The following is a 24,205-nucleotide window of genomic DNA, read 5'->3' as shown; positions in this document are numbered from 1 at the left end:
ATTACCCTTATGCCCTTCTTAAGCCATGCCATGCTATTTCTCAAGTTTGAGTATTAATTCATTATCCATTTACAAGTTCATTTTATTTTATATAAAGAATTTGGAGTGTTACAAGGCTTTGAGACTAGTAGGTCATGGGTTCGTTCTCATAGGAGGTTTTTCATATTTTTATTGGATTTCCTCCTGAATTTGTGTATAGGCGGTATTATGTCTAGTGGAGATAGATATGATCGGGTGGTTTCACTAGTGACACGATGATACTCCAGTGGTTCATCAATGATCCAAATTTGTCATTTAGAAATAAAACATGGGGTTAAGTTTCGTGATATACTATGAAATAGAATTAGGAGTAGATTCGGTTGGTGAGTGAGTTACCATTTTAAAATAGTAATTAAATTAAAATATTAAAAATCTATACGGATGTAAATATTCATTTTATATAATATAATGTGAGCGGTATAAACTAACTTCAATAAAAAATAGAGCCTTTAAAAAAGAAAAAAATGAGATCATATAATAGGTGGTTATTTGATTTGATTTTATATGGTCGATAGTTTATCCCCAAGAACACGCACAACAAGGAGAACATTATGGATGAGATCGAACGGTGCAGAATGATGAAGACCACGACTAAAAGATCCAAGAAGTCGATGAATGAAACAAGACACATCACTTTTTATCAACCAATCAAAACTCGCCACCCCTCCCCCACTTGACACCATCCCCATTCTTATTCCCACCATTCCCATCACCCTTTACGTGGCCCTCTTCTACAACTTTCTTTTTGTACCCCACGCTTCAACACCTTGTACATTCACTCTTAGCCGCCACTACACATTCATGTACCCAAAATGGTCCAAATGCATTGGATGTTCTCATCAACCATGGTCAATTTTGACAGTTTATTTCGCTGGTTTGTTAATCGTGTCAGGTTGATGGGTTTTTGGTTGACAGACTGTATTCTATGGTATAAACATAAGGTTTAAGGATCACTAGGTTCTGGTTCAACTATTTTTTCCAAATTTATTGAATTTCCTCCTGAATTTGTGGTGTATAGGCATTACAGCCTAGTGGAGATAGATATGATCGGATGTTTTCGCGAGTGATCCAAATTTGTCGTTCAAGAAAAAATGAGCATAATTTGTATATACTTAAAATCAGAGTGAGGAGTTTAATGGCAGTGATTAAGTTGTAAATGTGTTTAAAACGGTTGGTGGGTTATAAAACATGTAAAACGAGTCGATTTGTTTAATCAAATAATGTGACACGTCAACTTACATGGTTAAACAGGTCAACTCAAATGCAAACCTTTTTAGACTTGCTGAATATGACATATCGAACATAATCTATCCTTTTATGTCGTATTTGTATTGTGTTGGAAATTACCACGCCTAGTTAGGTCAAACAAAGCCGATGACATAAAAAATAATAAGATACACGACAAATAAACAAAATATTTAGTCTAAAACGGTAAACGAATCCTACTGAGATTTAAAAAATAAACTAACAAAGAATTTGAAAGGCGAGGCTCACTATCAGGCATGGTACGTCGGTTCAACCGGTTAAACAGTCCAAACAAACACGACGACACCGATTATATTGTAACGTAAATATAACAAAACCACACGTTAATTTACGACCAAGTTATAAACGCAACTATAATTATAATATTGTCACAAACAAAAAAACATAATAATTACATCCTCAACAAATATAATAATAAAAAAAACACTTTGGAACCTTTTATTTTCCTACATACAAAACTATATCAACTTACCTTGTAGACATTCCACATTGTTTTATTTCATACTCTATTCCCATTTTAACCCCCCCTGTTTCAAACTATTACCATTAGTACTATTAACTATATGATGCTTCTTTGTACAAGACATAAACGTAAATTCACACGCACAGGCCTTTGTAAAAGCACTAGTGCTAGTAAAACTAAGTAGAGGGTGCAAAATGAGGGACTATTGGGTAAATAGGTAAGAGTATAGGGGGGTTGACTGACTCGTTTAGTATTCTATCACTAGTCCACCCATTGGGGCTCTATGTGGTATCCCCTTTCTCCTTTTCGCCGTCCTGAAGCCGGTGGCCGTAGGCGGCGGCGTTGATGGTGTGAAACTCATGACTCGGCCGTTATTATGGTGGTTGCTCCGGTAACGGCGGTGGTTGCTGCTGCTGCTGTAGGAATCCTCGGAATCGGATGCCGCCATCATTAAATGTTTCTTCTCCGGCGATATCTTCCTTTTTCGGTCGAAATTTTTTGATGTCCCAACAATCTGCACCCATCGAAATAGTAACATTTAATGATCATTTTATTTCAATAATTCATTTAATGGCGCACGCATACCATTAGAAAAATTACAAAAAATAATCAAAAATTGACAATTATTTTTTTTTTTAAATATATACATTGAAGTTAGGTTTCACCAAAAAAATCACCCCTCGTTTCCTCCAATCAGAAGCTGACACATCAGCTATGCCGATTGATAAAAAAATAAAAAAATATATAACGACTATTAATTAATAAAATTTACCTTGCAACCAAGTGAGCAGAATCGGAAAGAATCAAGAAGGCTTCGCTCGCAAACTTCACACGTATTCGTTACACCTTTTCCAGGCCTCGGCTGCGGACGTTCGTTTAAGAACACAACCTTTGCACTGTTGATAATGTAAGTCTGAACCGAACCGATATCCAAAAATTTCTGAATTTCCGACACTCTAATCACGTCATGATATGATGACCTGCGTATCTGCAAATCAATCAAACCGGTCAAAATTCAAATTCATAATGGTCAAACCCCATTTGACAAAAGTCAAAATTGGCAACTCCAAAAAAAATTAGAAGAAATTAGGCGGGCTAAACCGTTCCCTGCTCAACCAAACCCAAAACCGAAAATTTTAGACGAGTCATACATATGAACCTGAATCCGACCCGACCCGAATATTCGCGAATTGACCCGAATACGACCCGTTCAACCCGATTTTTTTTTAACTTTTTTTAACAAATTAATGTATTAAAATTAACATTTGCTAAAAAAACACAAATGTTTATAATAAAACTACATTATAATTATAAAATCTTGTGTCAAATTTCCATTTTAAGTTATAATTATGACATAAAATACACATTCAAATTATTAATTTATGACATTAAACATACCATAAAAAAATATAATATAATATAAATGGGTTAAACAGGTCATCCCGCCAACAGACCGGGTTGACCCGAACACAAACGATTTAGCTAGACAGGTTCGCGGACCCTGAACCCGTCTAGACTAAATCCAAATCCACGAATTTCGTATTAGATTCGTGTCAGAAATTCACACCTATAGTAGAAATCAATGGTCAAAGCCAAAAATGAAAAAGTCAAAATGTGCGACTGAAAAAAAAAAGTAGGAATCAATGGAAAAACAATCAGGTACAAGAACAAGAATAAGAATAATAAGAAGAATATAGACCTGAATGGCGCGATGATCCTTATGATGATTAAGACAAAGAGAACAAAGAGGGCCATTCATGCAATCCAAGCAGTACATATTGCATTCCGACTTGTGTGAATCCGCGTGTAATTTGCATTGAACAAAGAAGCTTTCTCGAAGCATCGGTTTCAACCATGGCGGCCACTTTTGTTCTTCTTCATCGGGTCCTCCGGCACCCTGTATACATTCATTCATTCGAATAATTATTAACACCACAACATAAAAAAAAAGATTTGTTAGTTAAATCACCACCATACATACCATGATGCGCCGGTTCTTTGGTTTGATTTCACGGACAAAAGTGGTTTCTTGATTGTCGATCGCCAGTTTGACAAATTGAAAGATTTAGCTTATTACAACGTTGTAATATATATAGAGAGAGAGTGTGAGTGTTTGTAAAATTTAGAGAGAGAAAGTGGTGAGAAATAGAGGCGGCGAAGAAATGAGAGGGTACTTGTAGGAGAAATATGTGGGGGGGTGGATGGGGTGGGGTGGGTTAGGGGGGGGGGGGGGGGGGGTCGTTCTTATCTTGTTACATAATTAATGTAAGTTGAACCGAAGCTAGCTCCGAACCTGAACGAATAGAACACCGTGTGCAAGGAACCGGTAATGGTTTTTTCTTTTTTTCTTTTTTTTTATGTAGGTGACATGTGTTTTATGGAGTTTTGTTTTTTTATTTTGGTACCTATGTGTTAACTTTGGTCGTGTATTCATAAATTATTCTTGTACTTTGCAATAATGAGCCTTAGATCAAATGTGTTTTTCTTAAGGATGTTGTGGTATTATCGTGTTATCAGCGGAATCATCTGATCATATTAATATCTACTAGACTATAATGCCTATACAATGAGAAAACCCAATAAATCTGCAAAAACACCCCTTACGAAAATCAAATCCAAAACCTTATAGTCCCTAAGCCTTATCAGATACTAAGATACCACTAGCTATAATGCCAAGTGCCTTAGACCAAATGTTATCGTAATTTAACTTTTCTTTGATAATTTTACATTTTTTGATATAGGATCCTATAAAGTTTTACATGAAATTTCACCACATTTTCTTTTGTCTAAACGTCTGCCTTTATTTTGTTTGGATTTGGAACAAACCGTCAAGATCTTTATGTAATAAAAAAACCAAATTCTGTTGGTGTATTGCATCATTTTTTTAGGTATTGCAATGCATGTATGATTGAAAATTTTGGATTCAATGCTATTTTTGGGATGCTAATTATAGAAGTTGGCTTTACTCGGGCTTTGGTCCGCATTATCTTTAGCTCATTATCCTACTCTCTACAAGAGGTGATAACCCTTCTGATGAGGTGACGTATAACTCACCGAACCGAACGTTACATAACAAGGATCGAATAACACGCTTTGGTCTATGAGGAACGCTCGGCTTAAAGGATCTTTCCTAATTAACTGAGGGCCCACAACTCTAACAGTCTGACAGCAACTGGTTCGGCCATAACTCCCCCTGCCACATAAGCATACCCCAAAGTATAAATATCATATTTAAGTCTCCATAAACGGGTAATCAGTACTTTCTCTCTCTAATATCTCCAACTCTCTCACTGACATCTCTCTGTACTTCTTGTACTTATTCTCACGCCCGAGCTTGGTTACAGAGAGGCCCCTGTCCCTGTGATGAGGCTAACGGTGTGTTACTTTCTCTGTTATGGTCTTTAAAGGTTACACCACAAGTTTTGAGACTCTGCTTTTCTCTTAGCTCGAAGCTACTAATCCTTGAGTCTTCAGTGGCGCCATCCTCTCGAATTCACGAAACACAATTCTCCAGTTTGTTCATTACGAAATCATGGCTTCATCTTTCTCATCTTTTAGCGATATCATAATAGGTAATACCACCACTGCAACAATTGCTTCTACAATTTCTGTAGGCTCCACTGTCTCTCACGACACATCAGTCACTCCTCTGACTATGAGTTCAATAGTCTCCACTGCAATTGTTGTTCCTGTCTCTGCAGCCTTGCCTGAGTTCGGCGATGCTTTCTTACAATGAAAGGTAAATCTCCTACGGTGGCTCAAACAGCAGCAGCAGCGTGATGAAATGTTGCAGAATCTACGAGCGAACTTATTCGGAAGCTCTTACCCAGGATCCAACTCTGCTCCTATGGGAATTTTCTCCTCTGAATCACTGGTAAGTCCTGTTGTCACCACTCCCATGTCGTTGCATATTTCACAGGGTTTTACTCCCTCGTATGTAACCACTAGTAACGGCCTACATGGCTTGTTTCACCAAGGTTCTTTGGGACTTAATCCTCAGCCAACTTCCATGACTTCTCAGTCAAAGTTTACTCTAAGGATTGCAAAAGCTCCACTCCCATCAAAGCTCAAGATGCCACCTATGTTGAAATATTATGATGGCACGCCAGATCCAGACAATCACATGTTCTCATTTACAAGGTTGCCACAGTCGAGCAATGGCCCATGCAAGCATGGTGTCAGATGTTCGCACAGACGCTTACTAGCTCGGCCAGAGTATGGTTTGATGGCTTACCAGAAGGATCGATTAACCATTTTGAAGACTTCTGGCAGGTGTTCCTTCAAAACTTTTGCCAACAAAACGTTGCTCCAAAGATATCACGGAGTTTCACCACATTAAACGACAAGATGGAGAATCGGTGGAGGATTTCCTTGACCGTTTCAACAGAGAGAGCATGCAAATCAGCAGAGCAGTGGATCAACTACGAGTTTCTGGGTTCTGCCACGGAGTCCGCAACAACCAACTGGTAGAAAAGCTCCATGAGGATTTACCCAAGACCATGGAGGTTCTTATAGAACGAGCTCGAGCCTTCGTTAGAGGCAAAAGCTTGAACCTCGTCTTGGAGAAGGAACGCATCACCTCCAAAGGATCGAAACAGAAACTGGAGCAGAAACCGGAACCCATATCAAAAACCAGATCGAAGCAACTTTCGAATTGGTCATGTTCGTTCCAATACCTTCTCCGAGCTGTCAAAATCTCCGAGCGAGATCCTTACCACCGAAGGCACTCGATTTCCTATTCCTTTGAAGCAACGCCCCATGTCCGACAAACATTCCAATAAATATTAAGAATACCATCTGGATAAAGGGCATACCACTGACAAATGTTGGGCTTTAAAACAGGAAATCGAGAAAGCTGTACAATCCGGTAAACTTTCTCATCTCGTAAAATAAGTCAAGGACGGTAAGAAGTCGGTAACTGCTGTTGATAACCCGAACAATGAAGTTGACCTCAACATAATTCGAGCTATTCAGCCTCGAGGAACCAAACGATCAAACCAAGACATGGCAGCCTGGATGCACCAGCCAACTTACTTTCCGGTGGTCGATCCCAGTGACGCTCGAGACGGGCCAATCATCATTTCTACTGTAATCGTCAGACATCTCGTTCGGCGGATATACGTTGATAAGGGAAGGGCCTTCGAAATCATGTACATGCAGTGTTTCCAGCAACTAGCCCCTCACACAAAGCAAAAGCTTGTGGCAGTGTTTACTCCTTTGGTGAGTTTCTCAGGAGAGGTAGTGCAGCCAGTCGGACAGATTACCCTCCCAGTTACATTTAAAGAAGACAGCAAGTCTCGCACCGTACAACTTACATTTTTGGTCATAGGCTCCAAATCTATCCATAACGTAATATTCAGACGACCGGGAATGCGTGCTCTCGGCGCTGTTAGTTCCACAATGCATGGGGCCATAAAATTTCCACCGAATCAGGCATTGCCACTATCTATTCCTAGTCAAATTTGTGTGTAGCAGAAGTAAGGCAGGGAGCGGAGACAAGCTCAAAAAGTCAGAAGTTCCCACAGAGCTGTTGTCAATTAACCCAGAGTTTCCAGAGCAGCAGGTAGCAATCGGAGCTCAATTACCAAAACGGACCAAAAAGCTTTTTTGGAATTTACTCACTAGCTCGATCGATGTGTTTTCCTGGCAACACTCAGACATGCAGGGCGTCCCCAGAGCAATGGCACAACATCGATTAAATGTAAAGGAGTCAATGAAACCAGTAACCCAAAGAAGGAGACATATGGCCCCGGATCGAGCAAAATCTATCGCCAAAGATGTAAAAAGCCTTTTGGACGTATGGAATATTCATGAAGTCCGATATCAGACTTGGGTTTCCAACCTAGGCATGGTTCGGAAGAAGGACAACTCGTGGAGGAAGTGTATTGATTACATTGATTTAAACATCGCCTGTCCAAATGATTGTTTCCCACTCCCTGAAATCGATGAAAAATTTGACTCTGTCGCCATGTTCTGTTTAAGATGTTTTCTAAATGCATATAAGGGATATCACCAAATTCAAATGGTCGTTGAAGACGAAGACAAAACAACTTTTCTCACAAATGTAGGAATCTATTGTTTCACCAAAATGCTTAACTGGCTAAAAAATGCAGGAGCCACATATCAGTGCTTGATGAATAAGGCCTTTAAAGATCAAATCGAACAAAACTTGGAAGTGTACATCGATGATATTGTTATCAAAAGCAGTGATGAGGATATCATACTTAAAGATATCCATGAAACTTTCACTAGGCTCTGAAGCAAAAATATGAAGCTGAACCCCAAGAAATGCACGTCGGGTGTTGAGGAAGGAAAGTTTTTAGGGGTTATGGTCAGATCGAATGTCCTGCGAGCCAATCTAGATAAGGATGCGGTACTCACCATGAAACCACCATCTTCGGTCAAAGAAATTCAGTCTTTAAACGGACGCCTCGCAGCACTCCATCGTTTCTTATCCAAGGCAGTAGATAAATCTGTCGTTCATGGATGTTCTCCGAAAAAGTTTCAAAGCGGAATTCAAATGGTCGGATGAAGCAGCATGAGCCTTCGAGGAGTTGAAAACTTGTCTAAGTATCCTACCAGCCTTCACAGTGCCAAAGGAAGACGAAGTCTTAACAATATACTTAGCCGCATCACACGGTGCGATCAACGCTGTTCTGGTAGCACATCGAACCGACTCTCAGATTCCGATGTATTATGTTAGCTGAACCTTGAAAGACTACGAGACGAGGTACCCAATTTTAGAGAAGCTGGCTTTAGCATTAGTACTGTAACACCTCGAAAAATTCACGTCCTATAATGTATCGACACGTGTCATAAGTTAGAACGTGAGAAAGAATACTCTAGAGGGACTAAAGTCGACAAACATAGAAAGTATGTGAATTCAAGGGTTCAAGATGTCAACAAGGGATAAATATACATTGCAGTAACCCTACATGATATTTATACCCTTAAACGAATGATTCATGGATCATACGAAGCTAATTGTGAAAGAAAGTGAGATATTACAAACTACAGGGGTTAAATGTGTCAACATGTTTAAGTTATACCTCTAAGTGACCTTTTAGCAAACCCGAAGCTTTGTAACGGTAAATTATGCTCACTAGAATGCTCGATAAAAAATTTATAAAGTTTCGTTATAATATGAGGAAGTTAAGATCAAATTCGTATATGAGGGGTTAAAAGCGTCAACGTTGAAAATTATGAATTTTTGGGTAAACATAAGGTGACCAAGGACTTAACGTAATGGGTAAAAGTCTTGAAGCCCTTATAAGTAAATACAAGGGGGTCATAGTGCAAGAAACAAAGTTAAACTGACCTTTCGAGGAGCCAAGAGCCAACATGCAATAATTGAAAAGTGTGGAAATCAGATCAGAAGGCCCACGCGGGCCGCGTAAACATTGTGAAGGCCTTACGCGGGCCGCCTGGCTTGCCCAGATGCAGAAAATCTTTGGCAGTAGCCTGTTTAGCGTTTTAACCGACTTATATTGCCCTTAAACACTCCCAAGAGCTGCCTAAAATGATCCTTAGGCCTTAGGGACACTTGTTAATCATCAGGGATCATGTATAGCATGATTTGTCATGATCTTAAGCAATCAAGAACACTATATAAAGGCCTTTGGTTGCAACTTTGTGATCATTCATTCCATCTGCTTTATTGGAGCTTCCTGGAGCATAAGAGCAGACCCAAGCCATCTCTAATAGTGCATTAGACTTTGGTAAGTATGCTTAACCTTTACTAGTTGAGTTTTTACTTAGTTTTAGCTTAAAAGTCAAACCGTCGCAATTAACGGTTGACTTAGCGATTAATCACTAATGGTCCAGTGATTAGTCGAATTGAAAGTAGTTATAAGTTGGTAATTTTGTGGGCAATAAACCCTTAAAAGGGCACCCACTGATTCCCGTTCTAGGACTTTTGTCGGGTCAAAGTTGTTTATAAAAAGTCAACAGGATCCTAATTTGCGATTTAAAAGATAACTAACAATGTAGAAGCTTTGCAACCTGTTTTATTACTCTTGTAACTTAGTAATTAAGGTAAGAACATGCCTAAACATGTTTGATCCTACCATTTTCTATTTTGACCCGGTTCGGAACCGAAAGTCGCAAAACTTTGACTTTTTCTTTGACTTCAGTTCTGACCCGTTTTAGTAGAGTTTAGAAATGCCTTAGGACTTCCTTAGGACCAGGTTACATGATAGTAAAACCCTTGTGATTGGTTCATTGATCGTCCGCTTCGTTTACAAGTTTCCGTTAATTGCCTAATGTTTGACCATAATGCCCTCTTGTCCATAAAACGAGAATTTTGGGAATGTGAGAGAGCAAAAATCTTCGTGACTAATTTATAAACATGTCCCTAAAGTTTCATAACAGTTCGAGGTCCAGAATAGGAGTTATGCTAAATAGCGCAAATAAGAAACTTTTGTTAATTAAACAGGCGCACTTAGCATAAAGCCTATCTAAACCCAACTTTTGGCACCAAACCTTTTACCCTCTGATGTAATATAATATTTTGAGATTTTTAAAGATTTTTAATTATTTTTAACCTACTCATAACCTAAGGTTAAGGCGTTGATTCGGTAGATACCGATTATACCCTTTTCGGGCATAAAATGAGTTCTACATAGCGTTATGACACCAATCCAATTGCTACTGATTTTGTACAATAAATGGAGTATTTTGAACTTTATAACCTGATCAGAAAACTTAGATTTCCTGTATAACCCGGAAATCGCTTAAAATGGCTTTTTAAGCGTATTAAACGCATAGTTTGGGTCAAAAACCATTTTGTCACATAAGACTTATCATCAACTGATGTAACCTGTTAAAATAAGTTATTTTACTGATGTATTCAGAACCGAACCTCAGAATCATAGTTAATCTCTTTTATAATCTTTAAAATGACCAAAATACCCCTACGAGGCTTATATTGAGATTAAACTCGTTTTGGGCATAATGGAAGATATCCTACTGATATCACAACATATTTAAGGCATATTAACTTAGGAAACCTGTTTAGGACCCTTATGGTCACCCGTTACGCTTCTTGCGCGTTCGGTTCGGTTTATGTAACTAGTTTGCATAAATTAGCCGAAACGGGTCAAACGTTAACATTTTTATCTCAAAATCCAGAATGTGTTTAGTGTACCCATATTATACAAGCCTCCAAACTTGTCGGGTCTAAATCACATTCTATTCCGGTCTTCGCTTAATCATGCGTTATGAACCGTGAACCGTTCCTTAAAACTAACCGGTCTAAGTTACGACTTAAATAAGACCCGTTAGGAATCTAAAAGGTTAATAAAACCTTCGCTCCAGATTGTGAGCCCCAGTAGAAGTACTTGTGCTTGCTGATTAGGATATACGGCTGAGTATAAATTGCATTGCTAGCTCAGGTAAATACTTTTAACTTATTTTCCCTATACGGGCTTGGGATACGGTATTATAATAATACCGCTTGGTCGGGTATTGAATGTTTAGTCGTATTGTGATTAAATTATTGAGGTAACCCGCTTTAATCTGTATTGTTTGAAATAAAAGCCTTTAGGGGTTAATGACCATGTCCCGGATATCCTTGACATCATTGTATTATAAAATTGCCACGTCTTATGCACGAGGTGTAGGCATACCCCTGACAGTGCATAAGGGAAATGGTATCTCACTCTCTTGTAGGCCTATACTTGTGGCGTGTCTGTTAATCTTGACTCGGTTTCTACATCGGGCCCTGAACGTACAACGAACATGTAAATTTGTATACAAGATTATAATATAATTGTCCCAAGTTATAAAAGATATGTTATGCCTTGTGCATTCAAATCAATTTTATTAAACCTTTTCAAATGAGTCGGTTAATTGTATTTACCAGTGTAAACTGACGTATTTTCCAAAAAGGTTAAGTGACAGGTACTGAACGAAATTGGCTGGAAGCTCAGGGCGTTAATAAGGAATCTTGCAAGTTCTAGGCGTCTAAAGACTGTTGAACAGTTTCTCCTTTTATTTGATCCGCCTGTGGATCCTTTACCTTCCGTTGTAATACTTGATATTACTTTATATTCGGATTGTAATATTTTTTATCTTTTGCTTCGCTGTGCATTTATATATTGTGTTGTTTGACTATGATGATATCAATTACGTCACGATACTCCCCACCGGTGAAACGTGTAAATATCGGGGTGTGACAAGTACATGCCTCTCGAAGGTTACGTCGATATTTACAGGCTCACCCAATCGAATTCCGGACCGATCAAAGGATCTAGCATGTTTTACGGAAACAAGAGGAGTCCGGCCGAACGGCAAAATGGGCCGTCGAACTCGGTGCTTTTGATATCACTTTCGAACGAAAGGCTCGCTAAAAGGTCAAGTCATAGCAGATTTCCTGGTAGAACTGCCCAAAGAAAGCAACAAAGCACGAAGCCTCGATTTTGCCCTTAAGAAGTGATGTGAGGTCGAAGTCTCACTCAAAAATAACCCGAATACACTAAGTAGATAATGGTAAATAGGTATCAAATATAGGGAGTTTGTGGAAAATGTGTTTGCTAAGTAGTTTGTGAATTATGAATATTAAAACTAAAATGTTTAAAAGCAATCTCAAGTTTTGATTGGTTTGGTTTATGAAACTAAAATTAAATTGCAAATCACTAAGAAGTTTGTAAACAATTAAGAGAAAGAGTGCTCCTCATGGGTTTTAGGTTTTATGTGACAAGTGTTAATGTTCAATTGGAAAGAACCACATAGACATGGCTTGTGTGTGTGTGCAATTGTTTGTGATGAAAGGGGACCAAGTATTTATTTATTATCGTAAATGATAAAACGGTGCGATGATAAACTAAACCGTTTTAATGGTGTAGCTTTATAAACAACATGCTTTATTTTCAAATCACGTTTATTTTACATTATTATTTGTCTGGTTTTACCGCAACACGTGACGTCAAAAAAAATAGTTATAATATATAAATAGCTAAAAGAAGATTATTTAAGTTGCCACAGGCCATTTCTTATTGAATCTTGTAGAATACTAGTTTTATTATAATAAACAATAACACATATATTTAGTCCTTATTTGTTGGGTAGTGTTTTAATAATCGGACGAATTTTATGCAAGAATTCAATACTCCTATCAGGAATAAAGCATATGGAAAACCATCTTTTGACCAAAAATGTAATTTTCTAGTTCAGTAGGCTTTTAGTTGGATCTTTTTCTTTCAACTCATGTATATATAAAGTGGTATATTTATAAATATTAATTAATATTAAGTGGTTAGAATCTACACTTTAATCATGACACAGAATATAAGTTTGATATAATGATTTCATTTGAATTTCTACATTGAAGAAATAGCTTGTGATAAATATTTAAAACGCTCTAATAATTATGCATAATTCAAGAAGATATTATTTTATTTATACATAAGAAATGTGTTTTAGTTTTTAATATATTATATTATACCACAAAAGATGGTATGGTGAGTTGGATCGTTCCTACAATGAGTTGTTAGTTACGAAGGGTGAGGTGGCTATGGGATTCCTCTTAAAATGCATTGTTGCCACCTTAGTTCATGGTGTTTCATCATTCATTGCAACTCAAAGAAAATTATAGATAAGTATTATCGACATCCCGCTCAAAATAATATTCTTTTTTGGCTAGATCCGTGGCTTTTCGACATCCCGTTCATGGTGGGTACGGGAGAGAAGATTCTTTTTTGGCTAGATCCGTGGCTTTTCGACATCCCGCTCAAAGATAAATTTCCTTCTCTTTTTTCTCTAGAGGTTGTTAAATCCTGTTGTGTGAAAGATCGGTTGGAGGGGGATGGCCTCTGGCTCTGGAAACATGACCCGGATTCTCCGGATGAATCGGCAGATTGGCTCTCTTTAAAGGCAGCGGTGGCGGCGGCCTGCCTCTCCAACGGCCCGGACAGGTGGGAATGGCTGGGTAGTGGAGCTAAGGAGTTTTCGGTGGCGGCCGTGAAAAACCTCATGGTGTCTAACCGGGATTTCAGCGATAGATTCGTAATGGATTGGTGTAAATGGGTCCCAAAAAAGTGTAATATCTTCGCGTGGCGCGCGGACTTGAATAGAATTCCAACGGTTGAGGCGTTAGAAAAAAGGGGAATGGTGGTGCTCGGCGACGGATGTAACTTCTGCAACGAAGACCTGGATTCGGTTTCCCATATTTTCACAGCTTGTCCATTAGCCTTGGGAGTGTGGGAGAAGGTTAGCTTTTGGTGCAAAATACCGAAGTTCTTCATCTTTTCGTTTAGAGATTTAACCGAAATCCATAAGATGGGGTGGAGAAGGACGGCGGACAGGAACGCGATTCACGGTATTGTTCTTACCACGTGTTGGGTGCTATGGAAAGCTAGGAACAACCTAAGATTTAACGGTAAAAAGAGTAGTGTCGAGGAGGTGTTTAGTGAAGTCATGATAGTCAGTTTCTTTTGGTATAAGTATAGAGCGAAGAAAGGTAATTCCGATTGGGGGGATTGGTGTAAATTTGTGAATATGTAAGTTTTTGTTTCTCTTGCCGTCCCGGTTTGCGGGTTCGGTTGTTTAATGAAGTTCACCTTTCAAAAAAAAAAAATAGATAACTATTATCGTAATTAGAATATTCTTTACACTTGTAAGATGATAATTGCATTAATTGAGCTGTAGAAAATAAATATATAAAGTTATTAGAGCATCTGTAATGAAACTGGTCATTGATGCTACTGTGATGGTGAAAGATAAGAGAAATGGTCATTGATGCTACTCTGACGGTGAAGAATACGGGAAGCGACAAATGTTACATTTTGTGGGTATATTCATGTGGACGAAAGAAATTACGGACGAGTGTTAGCCATTTTAGTTTTTTCCTTATGATGTGTTTGGACTTATATGTATTATTTTATTTATGATAACGAAATATAAATTATGCTATATGTATAGTTTTTTTTTTCTATTTATGATGACGAAATATAAATTATGTTATATGTATAGTTTTTTAATAAAATTTGATAATTGGTATGGACTTGTAACGATATATATATGTTTATGGTGAAGTTCGGCTAAAAAGTCTAAAACTTTTAAAAAGTGTACAAAGTCATAAAACTCTACAATTTTAGCCATAAAACACACAAATAAATGAGTGAAGATTACTAAAACATTATATTCAAACCCTAACCCTTTATAAAAAAATCAAACACACCATCATAGAACTATGAATATAAAACACAACATGATAATTAATGTTAGTTATTCGATAATTAAAACCTTATCATCCAAAACACACAACAAAATCCCACAAATATGATGTTTTAGTAATCTTCATTATGTTATTTGTGGGTTTTAGGTCTCTTAAGGTTGATATTATGGTGTTTTATAACTTTTTATATTATATTTATAGAAATTTTGAACTTTTTATCCAACTCCAACCAAGTTTGTATATACCTATAAGTTTGTGTATATGTAAACTAGTAACATCATGAAACAGTAAATAATTCATTATAACAATAATTTAATTATAAAAATGAATATACAAAGTGCCAGTGAAGTGGAAAAAATAATGATGGGTGAAAGTCGAATTGTTTAGATTTTTTTTTTTTTTTTTTTTTGATTTGAATGATAAAGGTGTTGCTGATGTGAGGTGATATGGTAAACCACCAAGTGAAAGATGACCATTGCATTATATGCATTTTCTATTCGTTAGTTAGATAAAACTATATTTTATAAAGTTTTAGAGTGAATTGGAATATTGGATGTTTATCTCTTATAAAAAGAATACATATTATAACTTATGAACCAATAATAATGCATAATGCAATAAAAATCTCTAATGAACATTTGGTTGCTTTTTTATATCAACCACAATGTTTGTAAACTATTTTATCCCTAATGAATAATTGGTTGCTTTTTCTATATCAATCACAACGTTGTAAACTATTTTGAAAGACATAAATCGAAGGAAGGGGCGTACAATGTTAGTTTTTCATTACAGTGAGTTTGCATTAATGTTATTTCTTACATTGGTAGTACGGATAATTATCGATCAATGATGTATGATTTGTATTATTAAAATCCAATTTACCACGTCGAAATCTAACAAATCTAACATCATGTGTTTGAGCAATAAGAAATCCATAATTTTATTTTTACCCGTACAGGAGTTAAAATAACCCTTTGAACATTTTTGTAATGATAAATTATATATATAAATTACCTTTTTAATTCAATATTTGACTTTTAGTAAAAGTTGTACAAAAATATAATGTTTTCTAATATTGATCGACAAGCTTTAATGCCAAAATGCTAAGCTCTAAGGAAAACTTTATCGGACATCCCGTGTACTAAGTAATCTTTACTCTATAAAGTATAAACCACCCTGAAAACATCATGTAGTTTGGGTCTAGCAATCAATCCCAAACTAGATTATGAACCACATGACCAACCCGAACCGAGCTGGAACTGACCAACCTTATAACAAGCCCATCTCCGATCTGTTTTTTTACTCACTACCGGTCTCTGGTCCAATCAAGTGTCAACGTTTCAATTTCAATCTTGTGAATAGCCTACTTTAAATTGTTAGTAGTAGGAAATTGTAGCTTAAGAGATTACTTGATAAACTTCTTTCAAGAATAATGAACACTTTCGCGGTCTCTTTGATAAACTTATAATGAATGCTTTAGCGGTCTCTTTTACATATTATAATCTTTATGAATATAAATTAATACATGTTCATATTATTTATTACATGGTTGTTTAACGCAATTTCATTTGTTGTTTAGCTAGTTTTGTCAAAAGATTCCTCAAAATAGGAAGTTGATTAGGTCGTACACTTTATTTGTTTAAACACACCCAAAATTAAGGACTTCTATACCTAATATTAAGGAAAGGTCTTAATTGGCTAATTGCAATTAACCAATTGTTGCTATAATGTGTGTAAATTGCCATTATGTCCTTAGAAATGGGGTAGAAAATTCGACGAAAGTTAGCTTGGTCAACTAATAGGTTAATGGAAAAGTCAATTATTGAACCTTGGTACTTGGCAATAAGTGGACACCAAACCTTTTCTTGTCTAGCAAGATGACTAAAGATATTATTGGGAAACCAAAAATTGTTAGGAAGATTAAAGATATTATTGGAAACCAAAAAGATATTTCACATTATATGGAAATTGCATGAAAACTTACCCCCAATTATGTGCCACTTTCTTTTAAGTAATTGCATAAATTTTTGTTGCATCCACCTTTTTGACCTTTTCTAAACGTGTTGTGTGGATATGACTGGACGTTAATTTTTTTTTGAACAACAAATGTGGATCACTGACGGACCACTGGAGTATTATCGTGCCACCAGTGAAACCATCCGATCATATTCATCTCCACTAGGCATATTGTGTATACACCAATTCAGGAGGAAACTCAATATATATGAGAAAAACCCCCATTGTGGGAATCGAACCCAAGACTAATTGGTCCCAAAACCTTATCTCACCCCCAAAATGTCACTAGGCTATAAAGCTATGGGCATAATTGGACGTTAATGTCATTTGAGGGTTGTTATAAGAGGTTATTCATTTTCCCATGCTAATGCTAATTACTAAGCATCAAGTGTTTATGGATTGACAAAATGATTTTGTTTATGTGAATCAAATTAGCACGCACACCCTCTTAATGGATTTGATGTACACAATTATAAACTTTTACCTCAAAACGCGTTATAATAGTATATCGAGCAAATTTAGACACATCGTTGTATATGTTTAACATATTATTAAATACTTTTACGGATTTGGTCTCTACACTTTTGATATTACGAGTTTAGTCTCCATTTGCAGGGTTCCCTTTCATCCATGGTCCAATCGGTTAAGGATAGTCACCTTTCTGCTAAGTTAATATGAATTTACCAATTTACCCTTAACATCTTAAAAATGCCTTTTAATATACCATACCCAATGAGGGATAGTTTAAGGGGCATATAAGAGCAATATGTGTGAAATCGACATCTTCTTTGGACGCTACAAACCACCTCCTTCTGTTTAATATTGACGATTTCCCATAATTGGGGAGTCCAAATACAAGGCAATGAATTTGTTTGTTATTGGACATATGGATGAAAAAGCAAAATGGTACTTTACATAAACTTAATAGAAAAATCAACTATCGTTAGATTATTGGACCATGCATGAAAGAAAACAAGCAATTGAGACCATATTCGTAAAATTTTAAAAAGAGTAAAGTACATGGATAGTCCATGTGATTAACCAGAATTTTTGATTTGGTCTCTAGCTTTTTAAAAGTACACGAATGGTCCATGTGGTTTGCACTTTTTAGCGCATTTAGTCCCCGGCTAAAAAATCTAAAGGTTTCAGCAGGTCCAAGTTAGGGACTAAATGTGTTACAAAGTGCAAACCATAGGGACCATCTCACTTGTGGCTAAAGTTGGGGATTAAATGTGTTACAAAGTGCAAACCGCAGGGACCATCCGTGTACTTTTGGAAATCTAAGGACCAAATCCAAAATTTTGATCAACCATAGGGATTATTAGTGTACTTTACTCTTTTAAAAAGTTAAGCATAAAATTTGTAATTTGCTCCAAAACACAAGGACAATCAATGTAATTTACTCTTTTGTTTTTGATATTAAACATTTAGGAACCATTCTTCTTACTAATTTCCAAATAACAATGATTCTGACCATTATAAATGGATTGGTATTGTGCGTGTAAATGTGCAAGTAGTTTGGTAGATATACCATGATTAAGCTATGCACAATTTAGTTTTGAATTTGTGAAATTTAGTTATATGGTTATTGGATAGAGGAACTTAGTGAGAATGTACTTGTGGTTGTGCATGATTGGTACATTGGCAGTTTGGCACCGTAAGCTTATGGTGAGTATCATAGCCTTAAGATGAAGCATTGTACCTTTACGGCACTATCTTGGATATTTATATGTCACACGGTGCAAAAAGTTGTCTAAGAGACAATGTACCTTCTAGTGTCTATCACCCTAGGCTTAAGGTGCTCATTTAACATGTTTTGAAATTTGATTTTAACATATTTTCAAAACATTCTTTTGGAATGTTTTTTGTTCACATCCTCTCTATTATTTGTTTAGACTGTACATATGCATTTGAGGCAAGCTAGAGGGGGCCATCTCTCCCGTCCCCTCAATTTTTTTGGTTAGAAGTATAAGCGTTAGCCCATTTATTTTTTTAAACTATTCTGGGCTGAAAAAGAAGAACTAGGGATTTTGTTTTTTTTTTAGATTTATGGTCTTTATATGGCGAAAAGAAATTGGCTTTTTTGTGTAATATTTTCGGCTCCCCACATTAGTTGTTCAAGTTCCGCCAATGGTGAGACACATGCTTTTAGATAATCACCTAAGAAAAAAGAAAAACTAAAAGATAGTACCTCGAGATGAATTAACATATACCGTTTAAGTTTCTTTAACGTGTTTTTAGTTGTCAAGCTTCCTTTATACCGTAAGTTCGGTCACAATTTACACCTCAAATTTTGAGTTATAAATTATGATTTTGAAGAAAAGAAAAGATAGTTGATTTAATCGGAAATGTGAACTCTTTTGAAGTCTTCTGATGTAATAAATATATTAAAATCATGTGACCAAGTTTAGAAACTATTAACATAAATTAAATATGTATATAATTTTAATTTAATTTTGTTTAACTATCATTAATGTAATACTCTTTTTTTATTGTCTCTGTCTTAACTAACCTAAGTTTGCTGGTTATAGGATCTAAAATAACATTATTTAATCGTTCAAAACTTATTTGGGCCATACATGGTGCGACTATAAATAGTTGGATGTATGAAAGATGATAAAACTTTGCCCAACAACCAAACGTGTGCACATTGTCAACCAAAAAGGACAACAATTTACATTAAATTGCAATGAAATTCATTTATATATACAACATACGATCTGAAACTAATATGATGGGTGCTAAATCGCAGAAAATTAAGTAATTGTATTATGGCTTGCAATGTGCATGGTAGATCGATTGAGATCAGTGGCGGAACCAGAACTATTTTATCGGGGGGTCATTATAAGGCTTTTATTTCTATCGGTTACAAGTAAAGAGTCAAAATCATATCTTTTTTTTTTCTAGAAAAATCTTCGGTTTTATATATAGAAATCTAATAAATATTCGTGGTTGAGGGGTCAGCGGACCCTCTTAACCCCCCTCTGGTTCCGTCCCTGGTTGAGACTCTATGAACCTCAACCAACAAATCGAGATGTGATATCGCTTATCCGCATGAGTGGATCTCGAACTTAGTTTTCGATAAAATAAGGGGAGCTGGATTCTCAAAATGCAACATATTACAGTACATAAAAAAATCAGAAATTTTCGGTAAAATTTACACTACGACGGAAAGGGGTCCCGCCTGGCCCATGGAAAGAACCGCCCATGCTTATCGAGTCTAAAACTTTGCAATGGCTAATGCTCGCTGTATGAGGGTTTTGAGGTTTTGTCTTCGGTCATCTTCTTGCAGAAGGATGATGAAAAGTCATGTTTTGTATGCCTTTCTTTTTCTTTATTTTATTTTTTTTTCTTCTGAAAATAGAGTTTTAAGAAATTATAGTTGGAATATAACAAGTACATTGGTGGTTGTAGGTGTGAGTTGTGGACTAATTTGTCAAATAAACCAATTAAAAAGAGATATTTAGTCTACAAATTCAATCAGGATATTGAATGCTAGGGGGAAAGTTGAAAGAAACTTTTGACACTAAAGGTGATAAATAATAACATTAGTTTTATAATTAATAATGTAATAAGTCACAAACTTTTTATGAAATATCTATATATATTATAATAAAAAGTTTTATATATATGATTAAAGAGTAACAAGAGTAAATGATTTAGTTTAGACAAGTATAATTCAGTTAGAATGTTCACGGCTTCTTTATTCAAATGTAATTTCTTAATTTGTAACTACTTCAATAATTTGGTAGTTGATACAAAATTATTAATTATAGCATTAGACACATTAAAATCATGTATATTCTCAATATAGTGTTCTTTAATCTTCTGTGGCTCTCACCCTTGTTTGAATACTATAATGCAAGCTTCAATTCAGGAACATTTTCAATTTTTTTATGTGGCTCTCACCCTTGTTTGAATACTATAGCTAATAAAAATAGTAAAGACTGAATGCAAAAAAAATAGATATTGTTGTAAATTATTAGTGTTTATTTTTTATAGGTATTCCTGTAACACAAGAAATTATATTACTGTTTAATAATAATAATAAACAAAAGTAACTTGTGTAGTGTAATTCTGTTAAATAATAGAAGAACGTAAACGTGTGCATGTATGTATGCAACCAGGTGTTCACCGTGTGGCTTAACCGCACATGCATTTTTTATCGATGTTTTTTTGAATCAATGGGGTCGTTCTTCATAATTTTGGTTTATAGCATGGTTTTAAAATCGTCTTATACCAAAATGAATTGTTCAATTAGCCACAATATATCGAAAAACTAATAATGTGTTGAAACTAATAACGGTAAGTAATGAATCGAATACGGATTTTCCGCCGCAACGGGGAAGTTCTAGTTACATATTAAATGAGTTGAATGTGAAAATTTTGTAATTTCAAACGAAATATGTTGGTGATTTTTAAAACAAACGAATGAACATCAACTTAAATATTAATAAATATAAAATGAATAATATATGTGCTTGGTACATAACTTGGAAATATAAGTCAAGTTACGGGTGTTTATGGGTTAATTTAAAATTCTAAAACTAAATTCAAATATGAATTAACAATTGGGAAACCAATTATAATGGGGTCTGATTTAAATGAACCACATTATGAGAATAGATAAATAGAAACATGTGTTGTGATAAACAAAAAATTATTTAGGACCTGAAATTTGAAAACATGGGTCGAACCTGATCAAAATAACAAAATTTAAAATTACTTGAAACCCAAATTCTACTAAAAGGGAAAATTACTAAATTCGACAAATTGACCTTTAAGTTTGGAAGAATAGACATCCATATCTAGTCTTTGAAGAAATAGTAGGGGCGGATCCGAAAAAAAAAATTGGGATGTCCCTAAACTTTTGGGTTAGATCCCACACTTAAAAATAGATCAGTCTTGGAAGAAAATTATAGGAGCGGTCTTACAAGTAGCGTCATGAGAGATACGGAAAGCTAGAAACGAAAGCACCTTTAATGGCAATCATATTCACTTCAACGGAACGGCCGAAACAATCAAAGACAACTCGTTTCTTTGGATATTGGATAGATCAAAATTTTGTAATCTTAATTGTGATAGATGTATTGATTTGAATATCCGCGATGTAGTGTTGCAATGTCGGGTATTCAGTTTCTTGTTGGCCTGATTTTCTATATTTATACATAGAAGTTTCGTCGTTTAAAAAAAAACAAAACAAAAAAAGAAAGAGAGCCAACCAGGAGATGCCAAATAGGATTAGATTAAAGTACAATAAGGTCCGTATTATAGTCAGTTAGATTGAAACACATGTAAAAAGCGTGGGCTGATAACCTCCAGCTATTTAGCCTTTGCTTTTTCATCTGCCGGCTACTTAGCCTTCGCTTTACACGTTTTTTTTTTCCTGTAGATTTTATTGGGGACCTAATTCTATTTCACCACGAACCTTTGAGCTTTTCTATAATTCCAAGGGCCAAATATAAGGGTGAGAGGGGCACTCTCCTCTTAGGGGAGTCCCCTCTCTTACGCACACCCAATCAGGTTATGCCACGTCAACTCTCATCTTAAACTCCATTCGCACCCCAATTTGATGGCGGCACTCCCCTTTTAGGGGAATTGTTTTTTTATTCAAAAAAAAGAAAGTTTTCATTGGTTGGAAAAAGGGTGGCCCACCTTCTCTCTCCTTCCCTCTTCGGTGCCCCCTCCCCGAAATGGGCTTCCCGATTCAGCTCCCCGCCTGGATGGCGGCACCGCCCCGCTCGGTGGGGTTGGTCCCCGCACGGGTCACCGAGGGTGCCCTGCTCCCCCTAAATATCTATTTCTCCGACTTTCAAAGTCAACTTGTTTATTTACTTCACCATGAACCTTTCGGCTTATTCATTATTCTAAGGGCTAAATTTGAATTTCTATTTATTCAACTTTGAAGATCAACTTGTTGATTTTTCTAATTTCCCTTGCTAAAATCAGTATAGTCGAATTTCATTCTTCTAATATCCTAATTACAATAAATCAAATACCCTAATGTCTCTATCACTCGACTTCCTATTTGTCAACCAAAATCAAATACCTATTTAACTTTTATAATCATTATGATATAATATATTAATAGTAATAATAATAGATAAATATCTGAAACAAGTTTGAATCCCAACCGTTAACCATATCCACGAAGGATAAGAGAGCCGCCACAGCAGTGGGCCAATTGGCTGAAAGAGATTGGTAGTGGCTGGATGTTTCTCGTGCAACACCACTTTATGACTTTTAACAAATAACAATATATTAATTCATTTCTTTTCAAGTGAAAATTGCTTGTAACTACTACTAGTACTAGGCAGAATATATTTTAACATAATAATAATAACTAGTAATAAGGCTCGCGGGCGTTACGGCGCGAGTACATCACAAACATCGAATGTATTTGTTCAAGTATTAGATGATGCGTTAACCATACGAAAATGCGTGTGTCGACATATCTGACTGAACTCAATGTAACCTATATAAGTATTGCGATTGGATCATAACGTAAAGTAAATTGAATATATCTCGTACAATCATAACTTATTCTATAGGATTAATTAAAGCTTTGGAAAAAAGAAAAAAAAAACCACAGTTTGACTCCACTCTGTTCGGATCAAAATTTATGAAAACGTATATAAAATAAGTAAGAAAACGTATTATATTAAAAAAAATATATATCCGAATGTAGACCAACTCGAATTGATACAGACACATACATAAAAATATGCACGTAAAAATGTTTTTTAAACAAAAACGTATCATATTTTATCTAACTCATTTCCAGAAAAAATATTATGTTGAAACGTAGACAACCTTAAATTTATACGAATACGTACATGAAAATATGCATGGAAAAATAGTTTTTTAAGTAATAAAAAATGATATGGGTAAACAAAAGAAATTAACGAACGAATGTTGTCGAAGGAAATTTAAATTAGTAAAAAGTTAGGGGCTAAAAATGTCAATTGTTAAAGTAGAAGAATAGTAAAGTTAGATAAGTGACTAAAATTGATTACTCCAAAAGTGGAGAAGCCGTAGCAAAGCTAAGAGGCTAGAAATGCAATATTGTACAAGTTTAGGGGAATAAGACAAAGTGGAAAACCCCACCGACTTTATCTTTTAAGATAGTAAAGGGTTTTTTTTATATTATTCTTTAAACTACTTTTAACAGTTTTATAAACAGAAACTATATCATATGCCCAATGGCTGACCTAGTATTCTTTTACTGGTGTCACTTTATGAACATG

At 35.7% G+C, this 24,205-nt stretch overlaps 1 protein-coding gene across 2 annotated transcripts; it reads right to left on the bottom strand.

Annotated features, from left to right (window-relative positions):
* Positions 1-1,632: 1,632 nt before the first annotated feature.
* On the bottom strand, positions 1,633-3,963 carry LOC110920644. 2 transcript variants are annotated; one of them, XM_022164823.2, is made up of 4 exons: positions 3,750-3,963; positions 3,468-3,665; positions 2,541-2,756; positions 1,633-2,282 (listed from the first exon to the last, which is right to left on the bottom strand). In XM_022164823.2, exons 1-4 carry the CDS (start codon positions 3,750-3,752, stop codon positions 2,016-2,018), a joined length of 684 nt encoding a protein of 227 aa, XP_022020515.1. In that variant the 5' UTR covers positions 3,753-3,963; the 3' UTR covers positions 1,633-2,015. The 2 variants fall into 2 exon arrangements, with proteins under 2 accessions (XP_022020515.1, XP_022020513.1); XM_022164821.2 differs by lacking the exon at positions 3,750-3,963 and having other exon boundaries at positions 3,468-3,683.
* Between the last annotated feature and the right edge of the window lie 20,242 nt (positions 3,964-24,205).

Source organism: Helianthus annuus, chromosome 17, assembly GCF_002127325.2.
Source record: "Helianthus annuus cultivar XRQ/B chromosome 17, HanXRQr2.0-SUNRISE, whole genome shotgun sequence".
NCBI lineage: Eukaryota > Viridiplantae > Streptophyta > Magnoliopsida > Asterales > Asteraceae > Helianthus > Helianthus annuus.
This window is presented reverse-complemented; position numbering and strand designations above follow the sequence as displayed.

Excerpts from the sequence above, each read along its gene's own strand:
- LOC110920644 (XM_022164821.2), bottom strand. The coding sequence starts at position 3,683 with ATGAATGAATGTATACAGGGTGCCGGAGGACCCGATGAAGAAGAACAA. Across the intron at positions 2,757-3,467 it reads AGGATCATCGCGCCATTCAG|ATACGCAGGTCATCATATCA; the intron begins GTCTATATTCTT and ends ATTGATTTGCAG. Across the intron at positions 2,283-2,540 it reads TCTGCTCACTTGGTTGCAAG|ATTGTTGGGACATCAAAAAA; the intron begins GTAAATTTTATT and ends CGATGGGTGCAG.